Genomic DNA, 20,817 nt, shown 5'->3' on the forward strand with positions numbered 1-20,817 from the left:
TAAGCCCCTTGGTCACTCACTTTCTAAAAAAAAGTCATGCTTATGTAAGAATAGTATTTCTTCCCTTACGCTTACCATACTTCCCCTACTTATGTTATTAACAACACACCAGTTCCCTGTGTTGTCACAGTTTGATTTGCTTTCACAATTAGCAGACGCCTGAAGCTGCAGCTATTAAACTAGGACTTGCCTATTCCTAACAAAACAGAAATTACTGGAAAATCTCCGAGTTACTATTTTGGATCCAGCGATCCTTCTTCAGAACATTTATTCCTGGTCCCCTATTTCTGTTCAGTTGAAGCTAAAGAACATGGAGATAAAAATAAATCAGCTTGGGTCAAATGTATAGAAATCCAGATTGGAAGGGAACAAACTGGAAAATGTATTTCCTAGTTCTTCAAACAATTAAAACTGGTACAAAAAAACTTACCTTACTTGAAATATGATGTAGCTCTTTTTTAACAAATGTGGTCCAGCAGCATGACATGAAAGCAAATGTCAGAGAGTCATACAGCTGTACAGCACGGAAATAGACTCTTCAGTCCATTCCATCCATGATGACCAGATATGCTAACCTAATCAAGTCCCATTTGTAAGTATATGGCCCATATTTCTCCAAACCCTTCTTATTCATATATCCATCCCGATACCTTTTAAATGTTATAACTGTACCAGCATCCACCACTTCCTCTGGCAGTTCATTCCATACACACACCACCCTGTACTTGAAAAAGTTGCCCCTTAGGCCCCTTTTAAATTTTTCCCCACTCTCCTTAAACCTATGCCCTCTAGTTCTAGACTCTCCCACTCCAGGAAAAAAGACTTTGTCTATTTATTCTATCCATGCCCCTCAATTTTATAAACCTCTATAAGGTCACCCCTCAGCCTCCGACAGTCCAGGGAAAACAGCCCCAGCCTGTTCAGCCTCTCCCTATAGCTCAAATCCTCCAACCCTGCAACATCCTTGTAAATAGGCAAAAGTGAGTACTGCAGATGATGGAAACCAGAGTCTAGATGAGTGTGGTGCTGGAAAAGCACAGCAAGTCAGGCAGCATCTGAGGAGCAGGAACATCAATTTTCCAACATCCTTGTAAATCTTTTCTGAACCCTTTCAAGTTTCACAAAATCCTTCCGATAGGAAGGAGACCAGAATTACACACAATATTCCAACAGTAGCCTAACCAATGTCCTGTACAGCCGCAACATGACCTCCCAACTCCTGTACTCAATACTCTGACCGATAAAGGAAAGCATACCAAACACCTTCTTCACTATCCTATGACATGATCGAACATTTCAGCATAAAAATGTACAATTTCAGTGATCTTGTCGAAAGAGGAATGAAAAACTATCCCCAAAAGACGTCAGTAATTTTTTTAAAGACACCATTTCAAAGGGGGAAAAGACGCACACGAGCTTTATAAACTACAACTCCCAGCAAGCTTGTGAGGCTGTTTCCGGTGCGTTTGACGCCTGGATTTCTGGGTGACAGCTTTTCCGCGCCTTTTTCGACAAAAGAAATGGCGCCCGAAGGGAATCAGTATGATGCAGCTGAATTACCAGATTTACTCCCCATTTATTATAGACGTCTTTTCCCATATTCCCAGTACTTCAGGTGGTTAAGTTATGGTGGTGGTAAGGAGGATTTTTTTAAAGTTCATTTTGCTGCTTTAATGTTATGTGAAATATTTTCTTCCTTGACGGGTAAAACTGAATTAACTTGTTTCCCTGCGTTTTGGTATTTATTCAAACTTAACTTAAATGCATTTAATTGCTACTTTGTAGTTCTCCCGTTTAAAAGTATAAATGGCCTAATTAAATAGATTAATCATGCCAGAAAGTTCGGTATTTTGGTATGTGCTTGAGAGTATGTCAAAACATCGCACTAATTGTTGTCTTACTTTGACTACTGTAAGTTGCTGCAAAACTCACGAATTTTGACTTCTTCCCTCCCATTCAAAAAGAAGCAAAATTGTTGGAAAGAAACTGAAATAACTTATTGGCAAGCATTGCATTTAAATCGCTGCTTCTGCCGCAAAGTTACTCAAATGCGACGCTGAGCTTGCTGTCGTTGATACAGCATTTCAGAATTGTGTAGTTCTACACGGGTTTTGTGCGCTCAATAGCATCTCTTGAACCTTCAGAGCTCGTCTAAGGCACCATTCGCATTGTTCAAATGTAACTTTGTTTTCAACTACTCTGTAGGTTGGTAGCAGGAAAAACTCATGAGGAAAGTGCATTTCTTGCTGTTAACAGTGCAACCAGCTCACCAGTACCTTTTATAATGAAAGGAACCTAGCTTTTCTACCGCTAGCCCCAGATAATGGTTGACTAATGCTGTTTAAAGTTGTTTCAGCCACTTAGTAACTTTATGAAAACACAGCCAAGGTAATGAGACATGGGTAATAAATACAGTCTTGTGAGCATCTCTCCATGACACAGTGCACGCAACTATTGCAATTGGGATTTCACTATAATCTTGATGTATGTTTTGAAAATGCTTTCCAGACCTGTGTTAAAAACATCCAGCCTTAAATGAATTATTTTTTACCTCTCCCAAATATAGATTAGGTTAGGAATACAAACACTTTGGAACTCAACAAGAATGGTGAAATATAAATGATTGTCTGCCAGCCGTGGATTAAATTCTTTCAAAATGAAGTCTGTGTCGCACAGGAAGTTAGACAATTAAAGTATCTACGTCCTGTTATGTTAAATAAGCTAATGACTCATTCTAAGAGAGTGCATCTCTAGGGTGGTGTTTTACACTCAAATCTATCAGTTAGGTAGATACACTTTCTTTGTGCCAACAGTCTCCAAGACCTATTTCCAGAATCGAGAATTCTCCTTCACCCTGAAAGATGATATCTACGTGCGTTACCTGTCTTTCAATAATTCAAATGAACTGGAGAAAGAAATGCAGAAAATGGTTCCTTATAAGATTGACATTGGAGCTGTTTACTCAAACAAGGTAACTTTTTTATATTCAATACCTCAAATGGCTCCAATTATAAATGGTGAATAAGAAACTACCATAATCCACAAATTTTAAGAAAGAAATCAATGTAGTTATATTCCAGGAATTGGTGGGGTTTTTTTACGGTTAAAAGATGGATAATGTTGGAAATATTTAGTATGTCTGGCTGCAAGTGTTGAGAGAGAAGACAAATTAATATTCCTGTTCTTTGACCTTTGGTCAATGTTCATTTTATACTTGCTGAGCACCTGTAGTGTTGTGAAGATGTTTTAAAAATATTTTAAATGATTTTCAGTCATAGCCAGTTTATGAAATCTCAAGAGATTTTCCAAGTCACTCAGTGTGAGCAGCTGTGGCGATGTGCATGTTTTACATGATCTGGAGCTATGAATAATATTGGTAGAGGTTCCAACCTTCTTGCCATGCCATGGCTGGTATTACGAGCTGTTATTGGTATGTGTTGGAATTATTTGCAGGTTGATATTTAATAGCTGACCACCACCTTTTCCAGAACAGTCTGAGATGGGTAAAAAAAATACCTGAGCTGGCTAGTAATCACATCCAGTAAAGAAAACATTTTTTGGCTGTAATGAGTGTGCTTTCCTTGGCCATCAAGTTGAGTTGGCCTTCTAACTGAGTTAGAAACACTACTTGCAACCCCACAAGACCTCTAAATCTCGCAGCAGTATGTTCAATCCTCTACCTTTTTTTTCCTCTCACTGACCGTTCGGTCGCCCCATAATAGGTAGGAAAGTTACATGGGGGCAGTATCTGCAAGAAGTCTGTGTCCCCATCCTCAGTCGATAATGAGGATTTGGTGTATACACTTTCGTACTAATGCATCTCTGAAGAACATTGCAGCATTGAAAGTATTTAGGACAGCACAGTCTACAGGGGTGACCAGTAATGCAGATGCATGTATAATTGAAAACATAATACATGTGCACTGTACTAAAAGTCAGTGCTTTGTGACCGATACATTGACTGGCATATTATTGAATAATTTAGCCGATTGTAGCCTGGATAGTGGATTATGGAATGCAGTAGCTTTCATTGCCCCCGGGTAAAGGGAGAAAGCATTGTAAAGGGAAATCCTGATTACAGTTAAGGAACCAATATTAGATGCCTTTCTGTCGATTGTTTGTTGTCCAGGATAGCTGCACAATAAGACAGATTGGAAAAGCTGTGAAGAATCCGTTGTTAATAATGGCCAACTAACGAAGAGTCAGATGGCACCTGGTGTCATATGTTGCAAAAATGTTAAAAATTCTGGATGAAGAGAAGAGAGACAATAAAAATTAATGATGTAGGGTGGGAATCTTGCCATCAGTTCACAACTGTTTCTTTTGTAGCCCAGCCAGCACAATTCTATGAAGTCAGGAACCTTCCATGCTGAGAGTAAAGAGCTGGTTTTTGATATTGACATGACAGACTATGATGATGTTCGAACCTGTTGCAGGTATGTTGATGTTTTGAATTTTTTTTTGGCTATGTGGTGCTAAACCTGAGTTGTTAAGGTGTTGGCAACAGTCATCAAGTGTGGCAGCATCTGTGAGAAACGAAACATAATTAATATTTTGGGCGAATAACTTTTTGTCAGAACTGGGAAAAGTTGCTTTTATGTTTTTCACACTTGTAGTTTGGGCTGCAGAAGAGCACTGAATCTGCATTAACACTGCTAAAAGCATTTCCCTTATCCTGACAGTAAAACTGTTGATCAAGGATGTTGAGGTACTCCAGTGTATAACGAATGCAATTAGTTTAAAGTAATTTTAAAATTACAAATGTTTCTTTTGTGCAAGATAAATATGTTCAACCAGGAGCTTTTTGAGGTTTCCTGCGAGTTGTAAAACTTCACTGACAAAAGAGACTTGTTAGATTTTCTATTATGTGATTTCATCAGAAATTGAAGATACAAAAATGAGGATTATGCAGTTATTTAGAAGACGTATACACAGCACAAGCTCTCAATTAATTTGGAATGTTAGAAACCAGCAGAGCTTTGAGTTCCATTTTACGAGATTTTGATTTAGATTTTGAATCGTTTATGGGTCAATGAAGAATTTCACTGCTTATAATTTTTTAATAACTGTTACATGCCTGTTTTAAGGTGGGGAAAAAAGATAGCTTATTAGTTTGTCATAGTTTGCTTTTCCTAATGTCTTGGAGTCATGCAGTTCAGAAGAGGTCTTTCGAGCCATTGCGTCTATGCCAACCCAACTCTACTAGTCCTTGAATGTTATGACGTTAAGTGATTTATCTAATAGTTTTAAAGGTTATGCGTTCTACTTTTCCCAGGTAGGGCATTCCAGATTCCCACTACCCTCTGGGTAAAAGAAGTTTCCTCAAATCCATTCTCAACTTCCAGTCCTTCACCGTAGAATTATGGCTCCTTGTTGTTGACCCAGCTGCTTCCTGTTCACCTTGTCCATGCCCATTCTAATCTTGTGCACTTCGATCAGGTCACCCCTCAACCTTCTCTGCTTCAAAGAAAACAACCTGAGCTTATCCAGCCTCTTCACTGCTAAAATGCACCATCCTGGTGAATCTACGCTGCATCCCCTCCCAAGGCAGTCACGTCCTCTCGTGACACAACCAGAACTACACACAGTTCTGCAGCTGTGGCCTAACCAAAGTTGTTTGTTTTTAACAACCTGCAATATAACCTCCCTGATCTTTATCAGCTAGGGGATAGATTATAAAGGCATGCATGTGTCATGTCTTGTTAACCTGTCCTGCTGCCTTCAGGGATCTGTGGACAAGCATCCCTCTTTTTACTGAGCTTTATAGTATACTGCAATTTGTTGAGTACTCCCTTGTGTTATTACTGCTTCCAAAGTACATCACCACTTATTTTTCAGGGTTAAATTCTATCTGCTAGTGATCTGCCAACTGACCAACCCACCTATATCTTCCTGTAACCTGAGACCTTCTCCTTCACTAATTACCCAGTCAATCTTTGTATCATCTACAAATCTACTTACTTCCCCCAAGTAGATCACATTAACGATAAGGGACCCAGCACTGATTGCTGTGGTACACCCCTGGAAACTGGCCTCCAGTTATGCAGACAAACTTCTACCACCACTTGTGTCCTACCACTAAGCCAATTTTGGATGCGACTTGCCAAGCTATTCTGGATCCCTGTGGGACCTTCCCCAAAGGCTTCACTGAAATCTTTGTGAGAAACAAAGCTCACTCACTGCAGTAATTTCAGTCCGAGACAAGATCTGAATCAGCAGAGCTCTTTACTTCACACTTGCAAGTGGGTGTGATGTCCACAAGGCAGGGACAAAACACACCGAATTCAACAAACACTCGATATTTATATAATTTGGTTCCTATATGTTTTTTTTTCTTATTTCATTCCCCCCGCTGTTTACATCCTCCACTTCCCTGAGACCCTCCTGCTTATCTCGTGTCTTATCCGGTCTTGTCTGTGAAAAACATGCTCATTCCTGATTTCAGGCTATCTGCCCCTCTTCCTGCCATTTCACAGCATCCTGTCACGAAGCCCTTCTAACTGGGGTTACCATTTGTTACATCCTTAGCAAACCAATTAGCATTTCCTCCACAGAGTTCACATTCTTGTTGACTCAGCTCCTGGCTGAAACAATTACAGAGTTTTAATGAATTTAGAATTTGCAGAAGAAACATAAATTTCCTATATCCCACAATTGCCCCTTTTTCTTTCTTTACCATTTGTTACCTTCTGCATTTTGTTCTTTTAAGCATTGCTCCCAAAATTCGCAAGCATCATTCAAGAAATTTCATCCATCTCCTCTATTTAGTTGATAAAGTTCTTCTGTCAGATTGCCTTTTAAGGGCATCTGTTTCATTAAGGCTGTCTCAATCAGTCTTTGGGTGAGTCCTCGTATACAGGGTATGATACAACAGCCAACAGCCACCAATACCCCGACGACGACTACTATCAGGGAAGTAAGGATGGAAACTACCACCCCCTTCCATTTTCCAAACCAGGATTCAAGCCATCCCGTGAGAGATGTCTACTCCTGAAATCTCAGCCAGTTCCTCTGTTAAGGTAGTCAATCCCCTTAAGGCCCGAGTAATTGAACCATCAGGTGCAGTGGTATTAGGAATAAAGGTACAACAGTTTCCTCCTACACACACACACCCACCCCACCAAAAGAGAGCGGACACAAAGCCTGCTACAATCTGGTTACGAGCCTTGAACTCATCGGGTACCCCCCCCAGGGACTCCTACCAAATCGAGAGAAATCCTGTCATTGAAACAAGTGTCTAACACTGATCTCTTACCCCTTCCCTGTTTCCCTACTATCTTTTCCTTCTCAAATGCCACCGTAAATGGAATTGCCAGTTGTACAATTGCACATATCCCTCTCCAATCCAGAGGTAGGGTGGGCCTCAACATTTTGCCTCCACAGTACCACCGCAGATCCGCTCGGGGAACCTTTAGTGCTGAGTAGTTCCCTCCTTTCTTCGTTTCAGTAACATTTTTAATCTCTGTACACAATTTCAGCTCCCCCAAATCTCTAGACCGACTTGTACCCTCGTATACACACACACAACGTGTGGTTTTCCAACTGCGGCGGAAAATGCAGGGGGAGCTTGTACATCTTTCTCCTCCAAGGGAGGGAACATCACAGACAGGGAGGAACAACTCCTATCATTCCATGCAGTCTCATCCTGATACAGGGCTATCATACATTTCATGCCCTGCCTGTCTCACTTCCACCTGAGTGGAAAGGGAATGACCTGGGCCACTGGCCTACCAGAGGCACATGCATAGCCATTGCTTTTGTTCAGACTTTTTACAGTATACTTTACCCATTCAACCCAGGCATTTGCATCCCTGTATCCAGTTTCTATTTCGATAGTCTGTTTCAATTCCCTTACCTCTATAATTTTTACTACTTTAGGATCAGTGGGAGGGGTGAAAGGTTGTATCTCATTATTCAGTAATTCCGCCCGTTTTCCCTGTCCTGCGCTAATTTGAAAACAACAGCCCACAAAATGTTTCCCATGTGCTTTCATTTCTATCCCAAATGTTTCACTTAATTGTATCTCATAGGTGCCCCTGCCCAAAGTTGCCTCATGCCATGTGGTTTTCTTTATTGTCGGGTATATTGGGTTACACTTTTTTATCGGGACAATCGCGAGCTGGTTGGAAGGGGGTCCGGTGTACTGTGACGAGATTATTATACCAAGTACCATCCCCAAGGCCATCCCCATAGGACTTAAGATGTATCTCTGAACTGCGGTACTGTCTCTGAATATCTACATCCCCACAATTGATTAAGCTGCATGCATCAGCGTCTATTACTTGTGGATTATCAGACTCCGGAACCATTTATAATACATACGAAAAGGATATTTGACAAAATCCCAATACTAATACGGCTAGCATCATAACTCTAAGCATTCCCAGTACTTGAAACATCATACTGAAGCACAGAATGACTCAATATACAATCCTACAGAAATAATCCCGCGCTCGTGTCGCCACTGTATAATCAGTTACTCAAAGTCTCTTTAGTCTGAGTTTCAGCGGGTCTTGCGTTGATTCGGCTGTCCAGACTTTTTCCTCAACTGGAGAGTCCATTGTCTCTTTGATCCGAGTGTCGTGAGTCCAGCCTTTCTCCGCCGTCCTTATTGCCGTTTCAGTCGTTAAAAGAGCTGGTATGGCCCTTCCCAGTCCGGCTGCAATTTAGTCTCTGTCCATGATTTTACTAAGACCCAATCTCCCAGCTGGATGGGATGAACGGCAAATTCCAGGAGTGGAGTCTGTGCCAATAAACCCTCTTTCCTGAGGAAAGACAGAGGAGGACAAGCCCAGTATATACTTCTTTAAGAACAAATCTTTAGTTTCGGGAATTGGCAATTCTCCATTCGTTCCCAGATAAGGTAATCCAAATAAGATTTCATAGGGGGATAGTCCCAAATCTTTCCTTGGGGCTGTTCGTACTCGCAAGAGAGCTATAGGTAAACATTTGGTCCAAGGGAGTCTGGTTTCTATTATCAATTTAGAGAGCTGTCGTTTGAGTGTTTCCAATATTGTTTTAGATACCCCACTCGCAGTGGCAGTAGCTAGGGGGTATGCCTCAACCCAACCGGATAAATGATCTACTATGACCAACATATATTTTAGTCTCCCTACCCTGGGTAACTCAGTATAATCTACTTGTATACTCTGGAAGAGTCTCAATCCTGGGTCTCTTCCTCCCGGGGTCTGTTTTCTCAAGACTTTTTTATTTACTTTTCTGCTGATTATCAATTGTATATATTCCTTTACATCCATGTTCCCTAAGAACTAAATCACACTGCTTGTACTCCCCAATGGCTGCCTTGGTGTAGGACAGCCATAATCTCTCGCATCATCATCATTTTGTTCAACATTTGTCCAAATAAATTCAGGGATTCTGTAAACCCCTGGGGAGCACAGTCCACCGGTATTGCTGTTTCCATCCTGTCTTGGGGTCTTCCCATTCAAAGGCGAACAAATTCCTACTTTCCTCCGCCAAGGGACAAGCCCAAAAGGCATCCTTTAAATCTATCACACTAAACCATTTGTGGTCATGAGGGATCTTACTCAATCTATAATCGGTCCCTCAATTACTGGCTGCAGTCCTCGTTTACCCTCTATGGAAATGGGATATTGTCACTCACAGACAATGTCCCCTTTCCTTTCTAAATTTACTTCAAGGGGAGGGATCTGTAGTTCTCCACGATTTCCTTCCCTAGCCCATACAATAGGGTCTATCTCTCTCTCCATATCCTCTGTCAACATTGCCATTTGTACAACTAATTCTTTTTCCTGAATTCCAATCTCCAGTCCTAAGAGGATAATTAAGTCTCTCCCTAATAAGTTACTTCCTATATCAGGGATATACAATAATTCCCCTGTGACCCTGTCCTTAGGATCTTCAAATATTGGGACAGTAAATCCCTCCTCTTTCACCCCGGAAACAGTAATTGACCGTGTCGACATTTCTACTTTCTTCGGTTTAAAATTCAGTGATGGCTGTGCAAGTTTATCAAGGGTTCCTGGTGAGTCCCCGAGGGCAGGAACCCCTGACACCCCTATTCATTATCAAAATTCATAAGCGGAATTGCCCTTTCTTCCCTTTGTAGATCAGGACACTCCTGCCTAAAATGCCCTATCTTTCCACAATAATAGAATCCTGCCTGTGGAGACTTCCATCTCTGCCTCTGTCGCTCGAACCCTCTATCAAATGCTCCCCCTTGTCCTCTCCCTCTCCCTCTCTGTCCTACATGCTGCCACCTGCCGCTCCGGTTGCTCAATATTAGTTCCATTCTTTTCTTAATTACCTCATCAACCGCAGCTACCATCATTTTCACCTTCTGTTTCTGTCTCTCATCCTCTCTCTTTACAAACACTTTCTGTGCCTCTCTTAACAGTTCACCTAATGGTTTTTCACTCCACCCTTCTATCTTCTGTATCTTCTTCTGTATCTTTCTCTGTATGTCTGGCCATGCCTTTATCACAAAATGTACTTTCAAAAGACCCTGTGCCACTGGGTCCTCAGGGTTCATTCCAGAATATTTCCGCATTGAGTCTCTTAATCTTTGCAAGAAAGCTGAAGGAGTCTCCTCTTTCTCCTGACTAAAGCCTTTGAAGTTAGACAGATCCTGCGACTTCGGAACTGCCTCTCTTATTCCTTTTAGAATCAGGTCTTTCAATTCCCTCATTTCTGCTCTATGCTCTGGGTTTTGATTTTCCCACTGGGGGTCTCTGAGGGGAAACTTCATCTCTCCCTGTCCAGCATCCCCATATAAGTCCCCTTTCTTCCCCAGTAAATAGTATATTCAAAATAGACATTAACTCAGCCCACGTATACAGACTGGGCCCCAAAATAGATCAATTTGTTCAGACAATCCTACCGGATCCTCAACCAGGACTGTCATTTCCTTTTTAAATGTTCTGACCTCCCCACTGGTGAGGGGGGTACACACCAACCCAATCTCTTTGTCCCCTATTGGTACTTCCCGAAGGGGACAAGTCATTACGTTCTTCCCCTTTTTTTCCTTTTGTTTTGCCCCCTTAGGCTTTGATTTAGGTCCTCCAGAGGCCGCCTCTACGTCTACTTTAGCTTCTCTTTCTTCTGCCGAGGAGTGAAGGTCAGGATCAACAACATCCCCGTCCACCGCCCCTTCGTCGTCCTCTTGTGAGTCATCTGTTCCTGTCCCTGTCTGCCTGTCTCCCCTCCTCCCCCGTCTTCACCTAATCTGATTCTATGGTTCGGGGGGGGCAAACAGCTAAGAGGATCCCAGGGACTGGGTGGGGCAGAGGGGGAATCCTTTGTCTTCACTACCAGCGTTCCCAAACTGCCCTTCCAACAGGACGCGTCGTCCGCCTCCTCTTGGCTAAAAGGTTGCTTTGCATGCACCTACAACTCTAAATACTGACATACCCAATCCTCGTCCGAACCATACTTTGGTCTGAAGACGGCGGGACGCAAAATGGATTCCTTAGTCCATACAAAGCAACAATATTTAATCATTTTCTTTTTATCCTTGTACAAGTATTGCGTGTCCATTCACGCAACATCCTCCCCAACGGACTTTCAGGAGGTATACTGCAAGGGACCCCGCCTCCTCTTTCGTTGCCTTGTTATCCCTAGAGGCTTGTCCCTTACTCACGGCACAATCCATATTAAGTCCCTTCGTTAGCCCCTTACTAACTACTAAAACTCAATCGCAGCCACCAAGGCAATACATAAAAGTAAGTTTTCTTACCTTGGTCTGTGCACAGAGTTGCCTGCCACTTTTCCGCCGTATATTCTATCAACTGCCTGTCACTGTCAGATTCAGATGTCTCTCTTGTGGGATTCATACCAGTTGCCCAAGGGAGCGGACCAAACCGGGACACGAGACCGCTCCTCAATGGGGAACGGGACGCGTCTTCCCAGTGTCCAGGGCCAGCCACTCTTTCCCCCCCCCCCCCCCCCCCCCCCCCGGCGACGGAAGAACTTCCCGGACAGCCCCACGTTGGGCGCCAATTGTGAGAAACGAAGCTCACACACTGCAATAATTTCAGTCCGAGACAAGATCTGAATCAGCAGAGCTCTTTATTTCACGCTTGCAAGTGAGTGTGATGTCCACAAGGCAGGGACAAAACACACCGAATTCAACAAATACTCGATATTTATACAATTTGGTTCCTATGTTTTTTTCTTATTTCATTCCCCCCGCTGTTTACATCCTCCACTTCCCTGAGACCCTCCTGCTTATCTCGTCTTATCCGGTCTTGTCTGTGAAAAACATGCTCATTCCTGATTTCAGGCTATCTGCCCCTCTTCCTGCCATTTCACAGCATCCTGTCACGAAGCCCTTCTAACTGGGGTTACCATTTGTTACATCCTTAGCAAACCAATTAGCATTTCCTCCACAGAGTTCACATTCTTGTTGACTCAGCTCCTGGCTGAAACAATTACAGAGTTTTAATGAATTTAGAATTTGCAGAAGAAACATAAATTTCCTATATCCCACATTTATAAACTACATCAAATGCACTACCCTCATCTACACTCCTCGTCACCTTTGTTGAAAAGTTTAATCAAATTTGTTACAAAAGGCCTTCCTCTGACAAAGTCATGTTGATTGTCTCTGATCAAACCTTGCCCCTCTGAGTGGAGATTAATTCTCTCCTTCAGAATTTTCATCAACACTTTCCCTACCACTGATGTTAGACTCACTGATCTGTAATTCCCTGGTTTATTTCTATTGGCCTATTATTGAAAAGTGGAACCACATTAGCTGTCCTCCATCTTGTAGCACTTCCCTGTGGCCAGAGAAGAATAAAAAGTTTGGGCCAGTGGCCTTGTAATTTTCTCCCACAGCAGTCTGGGATTCAACTCGTCCAGGCCTGGTGATTGGTCCACTTTTAAGCCCACCAAAACCTCCAATATCTCCTTACTCCCTATGCCAACCTGCTGAAGAGCCTCTTTGTTCCTCTTCCTAAATTCTATACCTCCATCCTCCTCCCGAAGGAGGACAGGTGTGAAGTACTCGTTGAACGCACCACCAGTGTCCTTCAGCTCCATGCACAGATTGTAGTCTTAGGTCCTAATGAGCCCTACTCATTCCCTGGTTATCCTCTTCTCCTGAATATACATGGAGAATCCCACGGTGTTCTCTAATCTTACCCACCAATGTCTTTCCATGCTGTCTCTTTGCTCTCCCAATTGCTTTCTTAAGCTCCCCCAGCTCTTTATATACCCTACGAAGGCCTTCATTGGTTTACTGCCTTTGTATCTACTAAAAGCCTTTTTTTTTCCTTTTTTTTTGTCCAGGGTTCTGTGGGCTTGTTATGCTTATATTTTACTTTTTTGAATATCTCATGTAGATAACAATCAAAGCATGTGTTTTATAATGGCAATGTTCAAGATTATTCAGAAAAATTTTGTTGAGTTATTTATATTCTTCAGCTCTGCAGATATTTGCCACAAGTGCTGGACACTAATGGTGATTGCTATCAAGATTCTGGACAGAGCATTGGAAGGTTAAATTACTTTTTTTTTCTTCTTTCCCCCCCCCCCCCCCAGTAATTCTGCTTCCAGCCAACTCAATTCTTTTCTCCTAAAAGTTCTGACTTGTTCTGTGCTATGGTTCCACAGTGCACTACAACCTCTAGATTCTTGGCTTAGCAGTCTTTGTTCTTGAGCACCTGTCTGTGGACCACGCATCTCATGTTCCAAAGGAGTACATGAATAATTTCTGGGAACTTGAACATTACCTATTTTGCTTTCTTTGCTTATCTCTCCCTTGCCACCAGAGCATTAAGGTTAGTTGTAACATGCTGAATACTACTAGAGTTAAATTGAGTCAACCTGAGGATAGTTCAAGTCTTTGGGTTGTTTGGTCCATCTGGGCCAGCACAACAAGCAAGCACTTTAACTCTGTGAAAATGCTTACTTTGTTTCTGAGCTTTGGATCAATGCTGTTTTCAATTACTGGTAAAAGTTAAAACAGTACTAACTTTTCGAAACACATTCATTCTACCTCCCCCAAAAGAAATGGATTTGTAGTATTATCACCAGATTAGTTATCTGGAGCCTCAGGTAACACTCTAGAGACCTGGGTTTGAATCCCACCATGGCAGATGGAAAAATTTGCATTCAAAATCTGAAACTGAAAGTCTGATGATGATAATGAAACCATTGTCAATTGTCAGGAAAAACCCACTGAGTTCGCTGGTGTCCTTTAGGGAAGGAAACCACTATTTTTACATGGTCTGGCCTACATGTGACTCCAGACCCACAGCAATTTGATTGACTCAACTGCCCTTTGAGCATCTAGCCATGGTCAATAAATGCTGGCCTAGCCAGCAATGCCCACATCCTGTGAATTAATAATTTTTAAAAAGCCATCCCAGAGGTGGTTGACGACCACTTGTGCTTTCCTGAAGTTAAATGACAGGAACATGATGTTCTCCCATTGTGCCTGGGTTCTCCATGAAGTTTGCTGAGATGACTTGTCTCTTCCTATGTGGAAGTCTCAATGTAGTGCTTTCCTGGGTGCTGAGATTGTGAATGATCACCAGCAACAAGTGTACTGTTCAGAATAAGTTGATGCGGGTGGCCCATCAGGTTAGACCTAATATACAATACTGCTCTTGAAAGTATTCCTTTAGTAACAGAGATGCAGTGGTGCACGTATTAAATTTCACCAATTCTCAACCATCTATATAATGCAGATTTCCTTGTTTGCATCACAGAGGACTTTGGGTTTCAACACCGTCTCTGGGTGTACTCTGGCAGAAGAGGGGTCCATTGCTGGGTCTGTGATGACAGTGCACGGAAACTTTCCCAGGCAGCTCGGTCCGCTGTTGCCGAGTACCTGAGTGTGGTCAAGGTAGGTATCTTCTCAGCCATGAGATTAGTTGCTCTTTTAGATAAAAGGTAGGATGTATCCATTCTGCCATCTGTTTATAATGCCAAATGTCGCTGGCTGTTTTACAGGGTGGAACGGATACAATCAAGAAAGTACATTTGAATAGTCCCATTCATCCTTCTATTCAGTGAGTACACTGGAGTTTAAAAAATGGCTTTGTTACATGTCATTATATTAACCTTGTTTTGTGGATTAATTTTAAACCATTCTTATTTCATTCTGTCCTGGTCATGTGTTCAAGCCCCACCTGATATTTAACCACAAAGTCAGATGTGTTTATTAGAGGTATTTTCTTTGAGATGAGAACATTGAAACTGCCCTCTTGAGTGGATGCAAAAGATCTGATGGCACTAACCAAAAAAGAGCAAAGGTGTTATCCTTCATGACCTTGCCAATACTTCTCCTTCAAATTGACATGAAAAAAGCAGATCTAATCATTATCTCATTGGTATTTGTGGGTTCTTGCCATGTATAAATTGGCTTCTGGATTTCCTTGTATTGTGGCTGTGACTACACTGAAAAATACTCCACTGGCTGTGAACCATTTTGGATGTGTTGAGGTGCAAGTCTTTTATGAAGACGTGATTTATTAATGATTGCTAACTGTTGTTTTTGCTCTATTTGTAGGGAATCTATCACTCTGATTGATAGCTATTTTGAAGACTACGCTCTGAATAAACAAGATGTCTTTGGCAGTAAAGAAACTTGGCAGAAAGTCTTAGCTCTGGTCCCTGATGATATCCTTTGGGAATTGGTACATTTTGATGAATCTATGGTTCAATTTCTTGTTTTGGATTGGTATAAGTAAAAGGTTTCTTGAATTAATATCTCAATATTGCTATCTTGTCCCTGGGCTTATACTTTGGATCTAGTCCAGATAGAGACAGTAATTGTCTTTTCAGAATTTCTAGATTGTTACAGCTTAGAAGGAGGTCACTTTGCCCATTTTGTGCTGGCTGTCCGCATAGGCAACAGACATAGTGCCACTTTCCCATCATCTCCCTATAACCAAGCATATTCTTCCTTTACAGATAATCCAGTTGTTCTTGGAAGCTTTGATCCACCATGAATCCTCATCACTCACTGTATGAAGAAGTTTCTCCTTGTGTTGCAGTTGCTGCTTTAGCCAATCGCCATAAGTCTGCCTCTGGTTCTCAATCCTTCCTTTTGAGAACAATTTCTCCTGACATACTCTTCCCAGTACCCTCTTGATTTTGAATACATCTATCTAATCTCCTCTTAACCAGCTCTTCAAGATATCCATCCCAACTTGCCTAATTTATGTAACTGATTTGTTCCTGATCCGTGGAACGTTCTTCAATCTTTTCACCATACAATCCCTAATTTGTGGAAACAGGCCATTTTGACCCAATGAGTTCACACCGACCCTCCGAGGAGTATCCCACCCAGACCCATCCCCCTATCCTGTTACTTACACATCCCTGAACACCATGAGCAGTTTAGCATGGCCAATCCACCTAACCTGCACATCTTTGGACTGTGGGAGGAAACCCGTGCACCTGGAAGAAACCCACACAGACCAGGGGAGAATGTGCTCACTCCACACAGACAGTTGCCCAAGGCTGGAATCGAACATGGGTCCCTGGCGCTGTGAGCTAGCAGTGCTAACCACTGAGCCACCGTGCTGCCCTTACAGGTAATCCAATCCCTTTTCTGCATTCTCTCTAGTGCCTTTGCATCATTCCTGAAGTGTGGTACCCAAAACTGGACAGACTAAAGTTGAAGCCAAAGTAGTATTTTGTGCAAGTTTAACATCTCCTCCTTGCTCTCTATTCCATGCTCCTATTAATGAGGCCCAGGATGTGTGGTTAATAAAGCACTCACCTGAGCTGTCCTGCCCGCTTTTGTACGCCTATACTCCCAGGTCCTTCAGCTCCTACACACCCCCCTCCCTCCTCTTTAGAATTATACCTTTCACTTCATGTTCTTTCTACTAAAGTGAATCGCTCCCCACCCCCCGCTTTGAGGTTACTAAATAACCTGGATGAAATAGACCTGCAGTTTAAGATGTAGTGTCACAAGTGGTGATCCTGTCAGTGCTGTTGATTCAATGTTAACCAGATTTAATATGGAATTAGTCAGCCATTTAGTCTGCTCCATCATGCAGTGAGATCATGGTCCGCCTGTCACCCAACTCTATCTTCCCAAATTCTCCCCCCCCCATATTCTTTGATACTTTTGAAGTAAAATCTATCCTGGTTTTAAAATTAACAATTGGCCAATCATCATTTGCTGTATGTGAAAGAGAGTTTCAATCTTCCAGTTTTTGCGTGCAAAATTGTTTCTTCTTTTCACTACTCGGAGATCCATTTCCAATTTTTAGATTCTGACCCCTAGTCTTAGACTTCTAAATTAGCCAAAATATCTTATCTTGATCTGTTTATCTGTTTTCCCCTTATGTGATTATTAGTATGTATAGGATTTTGGATGACATCTAGCTACTCTGTTATTTATTGATGAATTTATTAATGCGTTCTGTCAGTTGATAAATTTGGATAGTTTAGTTCCATTTCACATTAGAATTCTCTGACTGCCAGGTCTGCTTGTGTTCTAAGAGGTAATGTCTCATTAAATTCCACAGCATGTTCTGAATGTGCACAGCAATAATAAAGTAAATTAACTGATATCTCACATTGTGTAAGTAAATATGATTTGATGGCCATTACTGTGACGTGGTTTCATCAGTGAGCCTCTGGTGAAGCATTGATGTTATGACTTGCTTTCTATTTGTGTTTAGGTTTCCTGGGGTTGGTGATGTCATTTTCTGTGGTTACATCATTTCCTGTTCTATTTCTCAGGGGGTGGTAGATGGAGTCTAACTTGATGAGTTTGTTGATAGAGTTCCAGTTGGAGTGCCATGCTTCTAGGAATTCTCGTCCGTGTCTCTGTTTGGCTTGTCCTAGGATGGATGTGTTGTCCCAGTCGAAATGGTGTCCTTCCTCATCCATACGTAAAGATACTAGTGAGAGTGTGTCATGTCTTTTTGTGGCCAGTTGATGTTTCATGTATCCTGGTGGCTAGTTTTCTGCCTATTTGTCCAATGTAGTGTTTGTTACAGTCCTTGCGTGGTATTTTGTGAATGACAAACAAGACAAACAAGTCTTGTTTGTTGTCTGTATAGGGTCTTTCAAGTTCATTAGCTGCTGTTTTAGTGTGCTGGTGGGTTTGTGGGCTACCATGATGCCAAGGGGTGAGTGTAGTCTGGCAGTCATTTCCAAGATGTCTTTGATGTAGGGAAGAGCGGCTAGGATTTCAGGACATGCTTTGTCTGCTTGTTTGGGTTTGTTGCTCAGATATCGGTGGACTATGTTCATTGGTACCGTTCTTTTTTAATGCACTGTATAGGTGATTTTCTTCTGCTCTGCGTAGTTCCTCTGTGCTGCAGTGTACGGTGAATCGTTGAAATAATATTCTAATGCAGCTTCATTTGTGGATGTTGGGATGATTGCTTCTGTAGTTCAATATTTGGTCCGTATGTGTTGTTTTCCTGTAGACATTGGTTTGAAGTTCCCCATTGGCTGTTTGCTCTACCATGACATCTAAGAATGGCAATTTTGTTGTTGTTTTCCTTCTTTTTGGGGAATTTTATGCCAGAAAGTTTATTATTGATTGTCCTGAAGGTTTCCTCTAATTCCTTTCGTTTAGTGATGACAAAGGTGTCATCCACATAGCGGATCCAAAGTTTGGGTTGGATGTTTGGCAGAGCTGTCATGTTGAAAAATGCCAGAGAATAACCAAAAGGTCAGTCAGGAGGAGAAAAAAATCAGAGTACAGAGGAAGCTAGCTAAGAATGGATAGGTATACGAATAGGAAGGGTTTGGAGGGATATAGACCAGGTGCTGGCAAATGGGACTAGATTGGATTGGAATATCTGGTTGGCATGGATGGATTGGATCGAAGGGTCTGTTTCCATGCTGTACATCTCTATGACGTTAAGTGTTCTATGTGTATTTAATAAGGAAAAAAGTAAATGAAGTGTGATCCAATAAGGTGAGAATGGGAATGGAATGTGGTAATGGTGGATGGAAAAATGCTTCTATCTTCATTTATAGAGGATATGAAACAAAAATTTCAGTCATAGCTACAAATCAACAGATGCAAGGAAGAGAAGTTGGCAACATTACTATCACTAGGGCAGCAGTACTAAGCCAACTGTTGAAGCTGTGGGCTGGCAAGTCTGAGTCCAGGTGATTTCATCTTTGAGTATGAAAATCAGTGGGTGATGAGCTAGTGGATATGCTGTTGCTAATTTCTGTATTCCCTGGTGCTAAGTTCCCTGGATACAGGCAAAGTTCTAATAGTTTGAAAAGTAGCAAATAGAAACTCCTGATTTCAACAAGAGCGTGAGACATTGGACCAGCTAGCTTGATGTTTGTTTTTTTTTAGATTACTTACAGTGTGGAAACAGGCCCTTCGGCCCAACAAGTCCACACCGACCTGCCGAAGCGCAACCCACCCATACCCCTACCCCTACATATACCCCTTACCTAACACTATGGGCAATTTAGCATGGCCAATTCACCTGACCCGCACATCTTTGGACTTTGTTGCGGTGATGGTGTTGGCATCAATCATGAGATTTATAGCTAGGCACGCAGGAAAAACGTCAGTAATTGAGCGTCAATGTGGTTTTGTGAAAGGAAAGTCATGTTTGTTGTTGGATGAAGGGGAACCTGTAGGCATACTATACTTGGATTTTCAAAAAGGCATTTGATAAGGTGACAATCGGATATTGTTGAAAATCAACAGTCATGCAGTCTGGGATAACTTATCACCATGGAAGTATGGTTGACAGCAAGCAGTATGCATAAATAAGTCTCTTTCTGACTTGGAAGGGTGGGAGGACTTGGGATCCCAAAGGGATCTGTGCTCTGACCTCAACGTTTTACAATGACTTACATGAGAGTAGTAAAGGCATGGTAGCTAAATTCACAGATAACACTAAGTTGGCGAGGAAAATACCTTCTTAGAAGACAAGGAAGTTACAGATGGATTAGGAGGCAGGGTGTTTGAATATTTATCGGACAGAGTTGGATTGATTCTTGTTTGCAGGAGAATCCTAGGTTATCAAACCTAGATGAAAATGTAGAATTCAAAAACATGAGATTTGAGGGACCAAAATGGTCTACTTTTCCTATCTTGTATATTCTTCACATTAAAGTCAAATTCACATTCTTAACCCATAACTGATTGAAAAGAACACTTCCTCAAATAGATTTGTAATTTTTGAACTTATTTTTGTCTTGGTGTTAATTTTCTTTTTAATCATTTTGTATAATTGTATTGTTTCAACAAAATGCTAGTCTCCTGAACCATGAGAGAATGGGTGTAAGAGTGAAGTGTTTTTGCTAATGTTAAACTCTCTGAAGGAATTCTCAAAACCCAAGTAAATAGCTTTTTTTTTTACTTCATTCTCCAGTCAACTAATAGGTTAATTCTTGGCTGTGCTTTTCCATCTCCTGGAGCTTTTGTTTTGTCTGTACGTGGTCATTGATGTTTGCTGGTCTTGTAATCTTAAAACCTGGAACATGAGTTCAAACCCCATCGTGGCAGAAAAACCTGGGAATAAAAATTTGCTATGTCTCCGTGAGCGTGAAGATGTTGGGAGAAAAATGGAACTGATTCACTCATGTCCTTCAGGAAAGGAAACCTGCCATCCTTTCCTTGCCAGACTTATTTTTGACTTCAGTCCCACACCAATATAGCTGGCTCATAGTAGTGTGAGCTCACAGTACAGCTGAGTAGTAGTATAGGCAATAAATGCTTGCTTCATTGGCACTCGCATCCAGAGAATTAATTGAATATTTTTAAAAGAACTTTGCTTTCTCGAAATTGGACCCACATTTTATGGTGCTATTTCCTAACCCAGTTCGTATTTAGAAGGAATCTACGTGCACAAAGATCTAACTGATACATCAGATTTT

The 20,817-nt window shown here is 41.7% G+C and overlaps 1 protein-coding gene across 1 annotated transcript in view; it reads left to right on the plus strand.

Annotated features, from left to right (window-relative positions):
* The first annotated feature begins 1,515 nt into the window (after positions 1-1,515).
* Positions 1,516-20,817, plus strand: part of prim1 (DNA primase subunit 1) — a 36,445-nt gene continuing 17,143 nt past the window's right edge. The window contains exons 1-7 of the mRNA XM_060820993.1: positions 1,516-1,635; positions 2,814-2,971; positions 4,330-4,436; positions 13,408-13,481; positions 14,697-14,833; positions 14,941-14,999; positions 15,500-15,609. Of these exons, the coding sequence (XP_060676976.1) occupies positions 1,521-1,635; positions 2,814-2,971; positions 4,330-4,436; positions 13,408-13,481; positions 14,697-14,833; positions 14,941-14,999; positions 15,500-15,609 (760 nt within the window). The 5' untranslated portion in view covers positions 1,516-1,520. The remainder of the gene's footprint in view (positions 1,636-2,813; positions 2,972-4,329; positions 4,437-13,407; positions 13,482-14,696; positions 14,834-14,940; positions 15,000-15,499; positions 15,610-20,817) is intronic.

The sequence above is a fragment of the Hemiscyllium ocellatum genome, chromosome X, assembly GCF_020745735.1.
Source record: "Hemiscyllium ocellatum isolate sHemOce1 chromosome X, sHemOce1.pat.X.cur, whole genome shotgun sequence".
In the NCBI taxonomy this organism is placed as follows: domain Eukaryota; kingdom Metazoa; phylum Chordata; class Chondrichthyes; order Orectolobiformes; family Hemiscylliidae; genus Hemiscyllium; species Hemiscyllium ocellatum.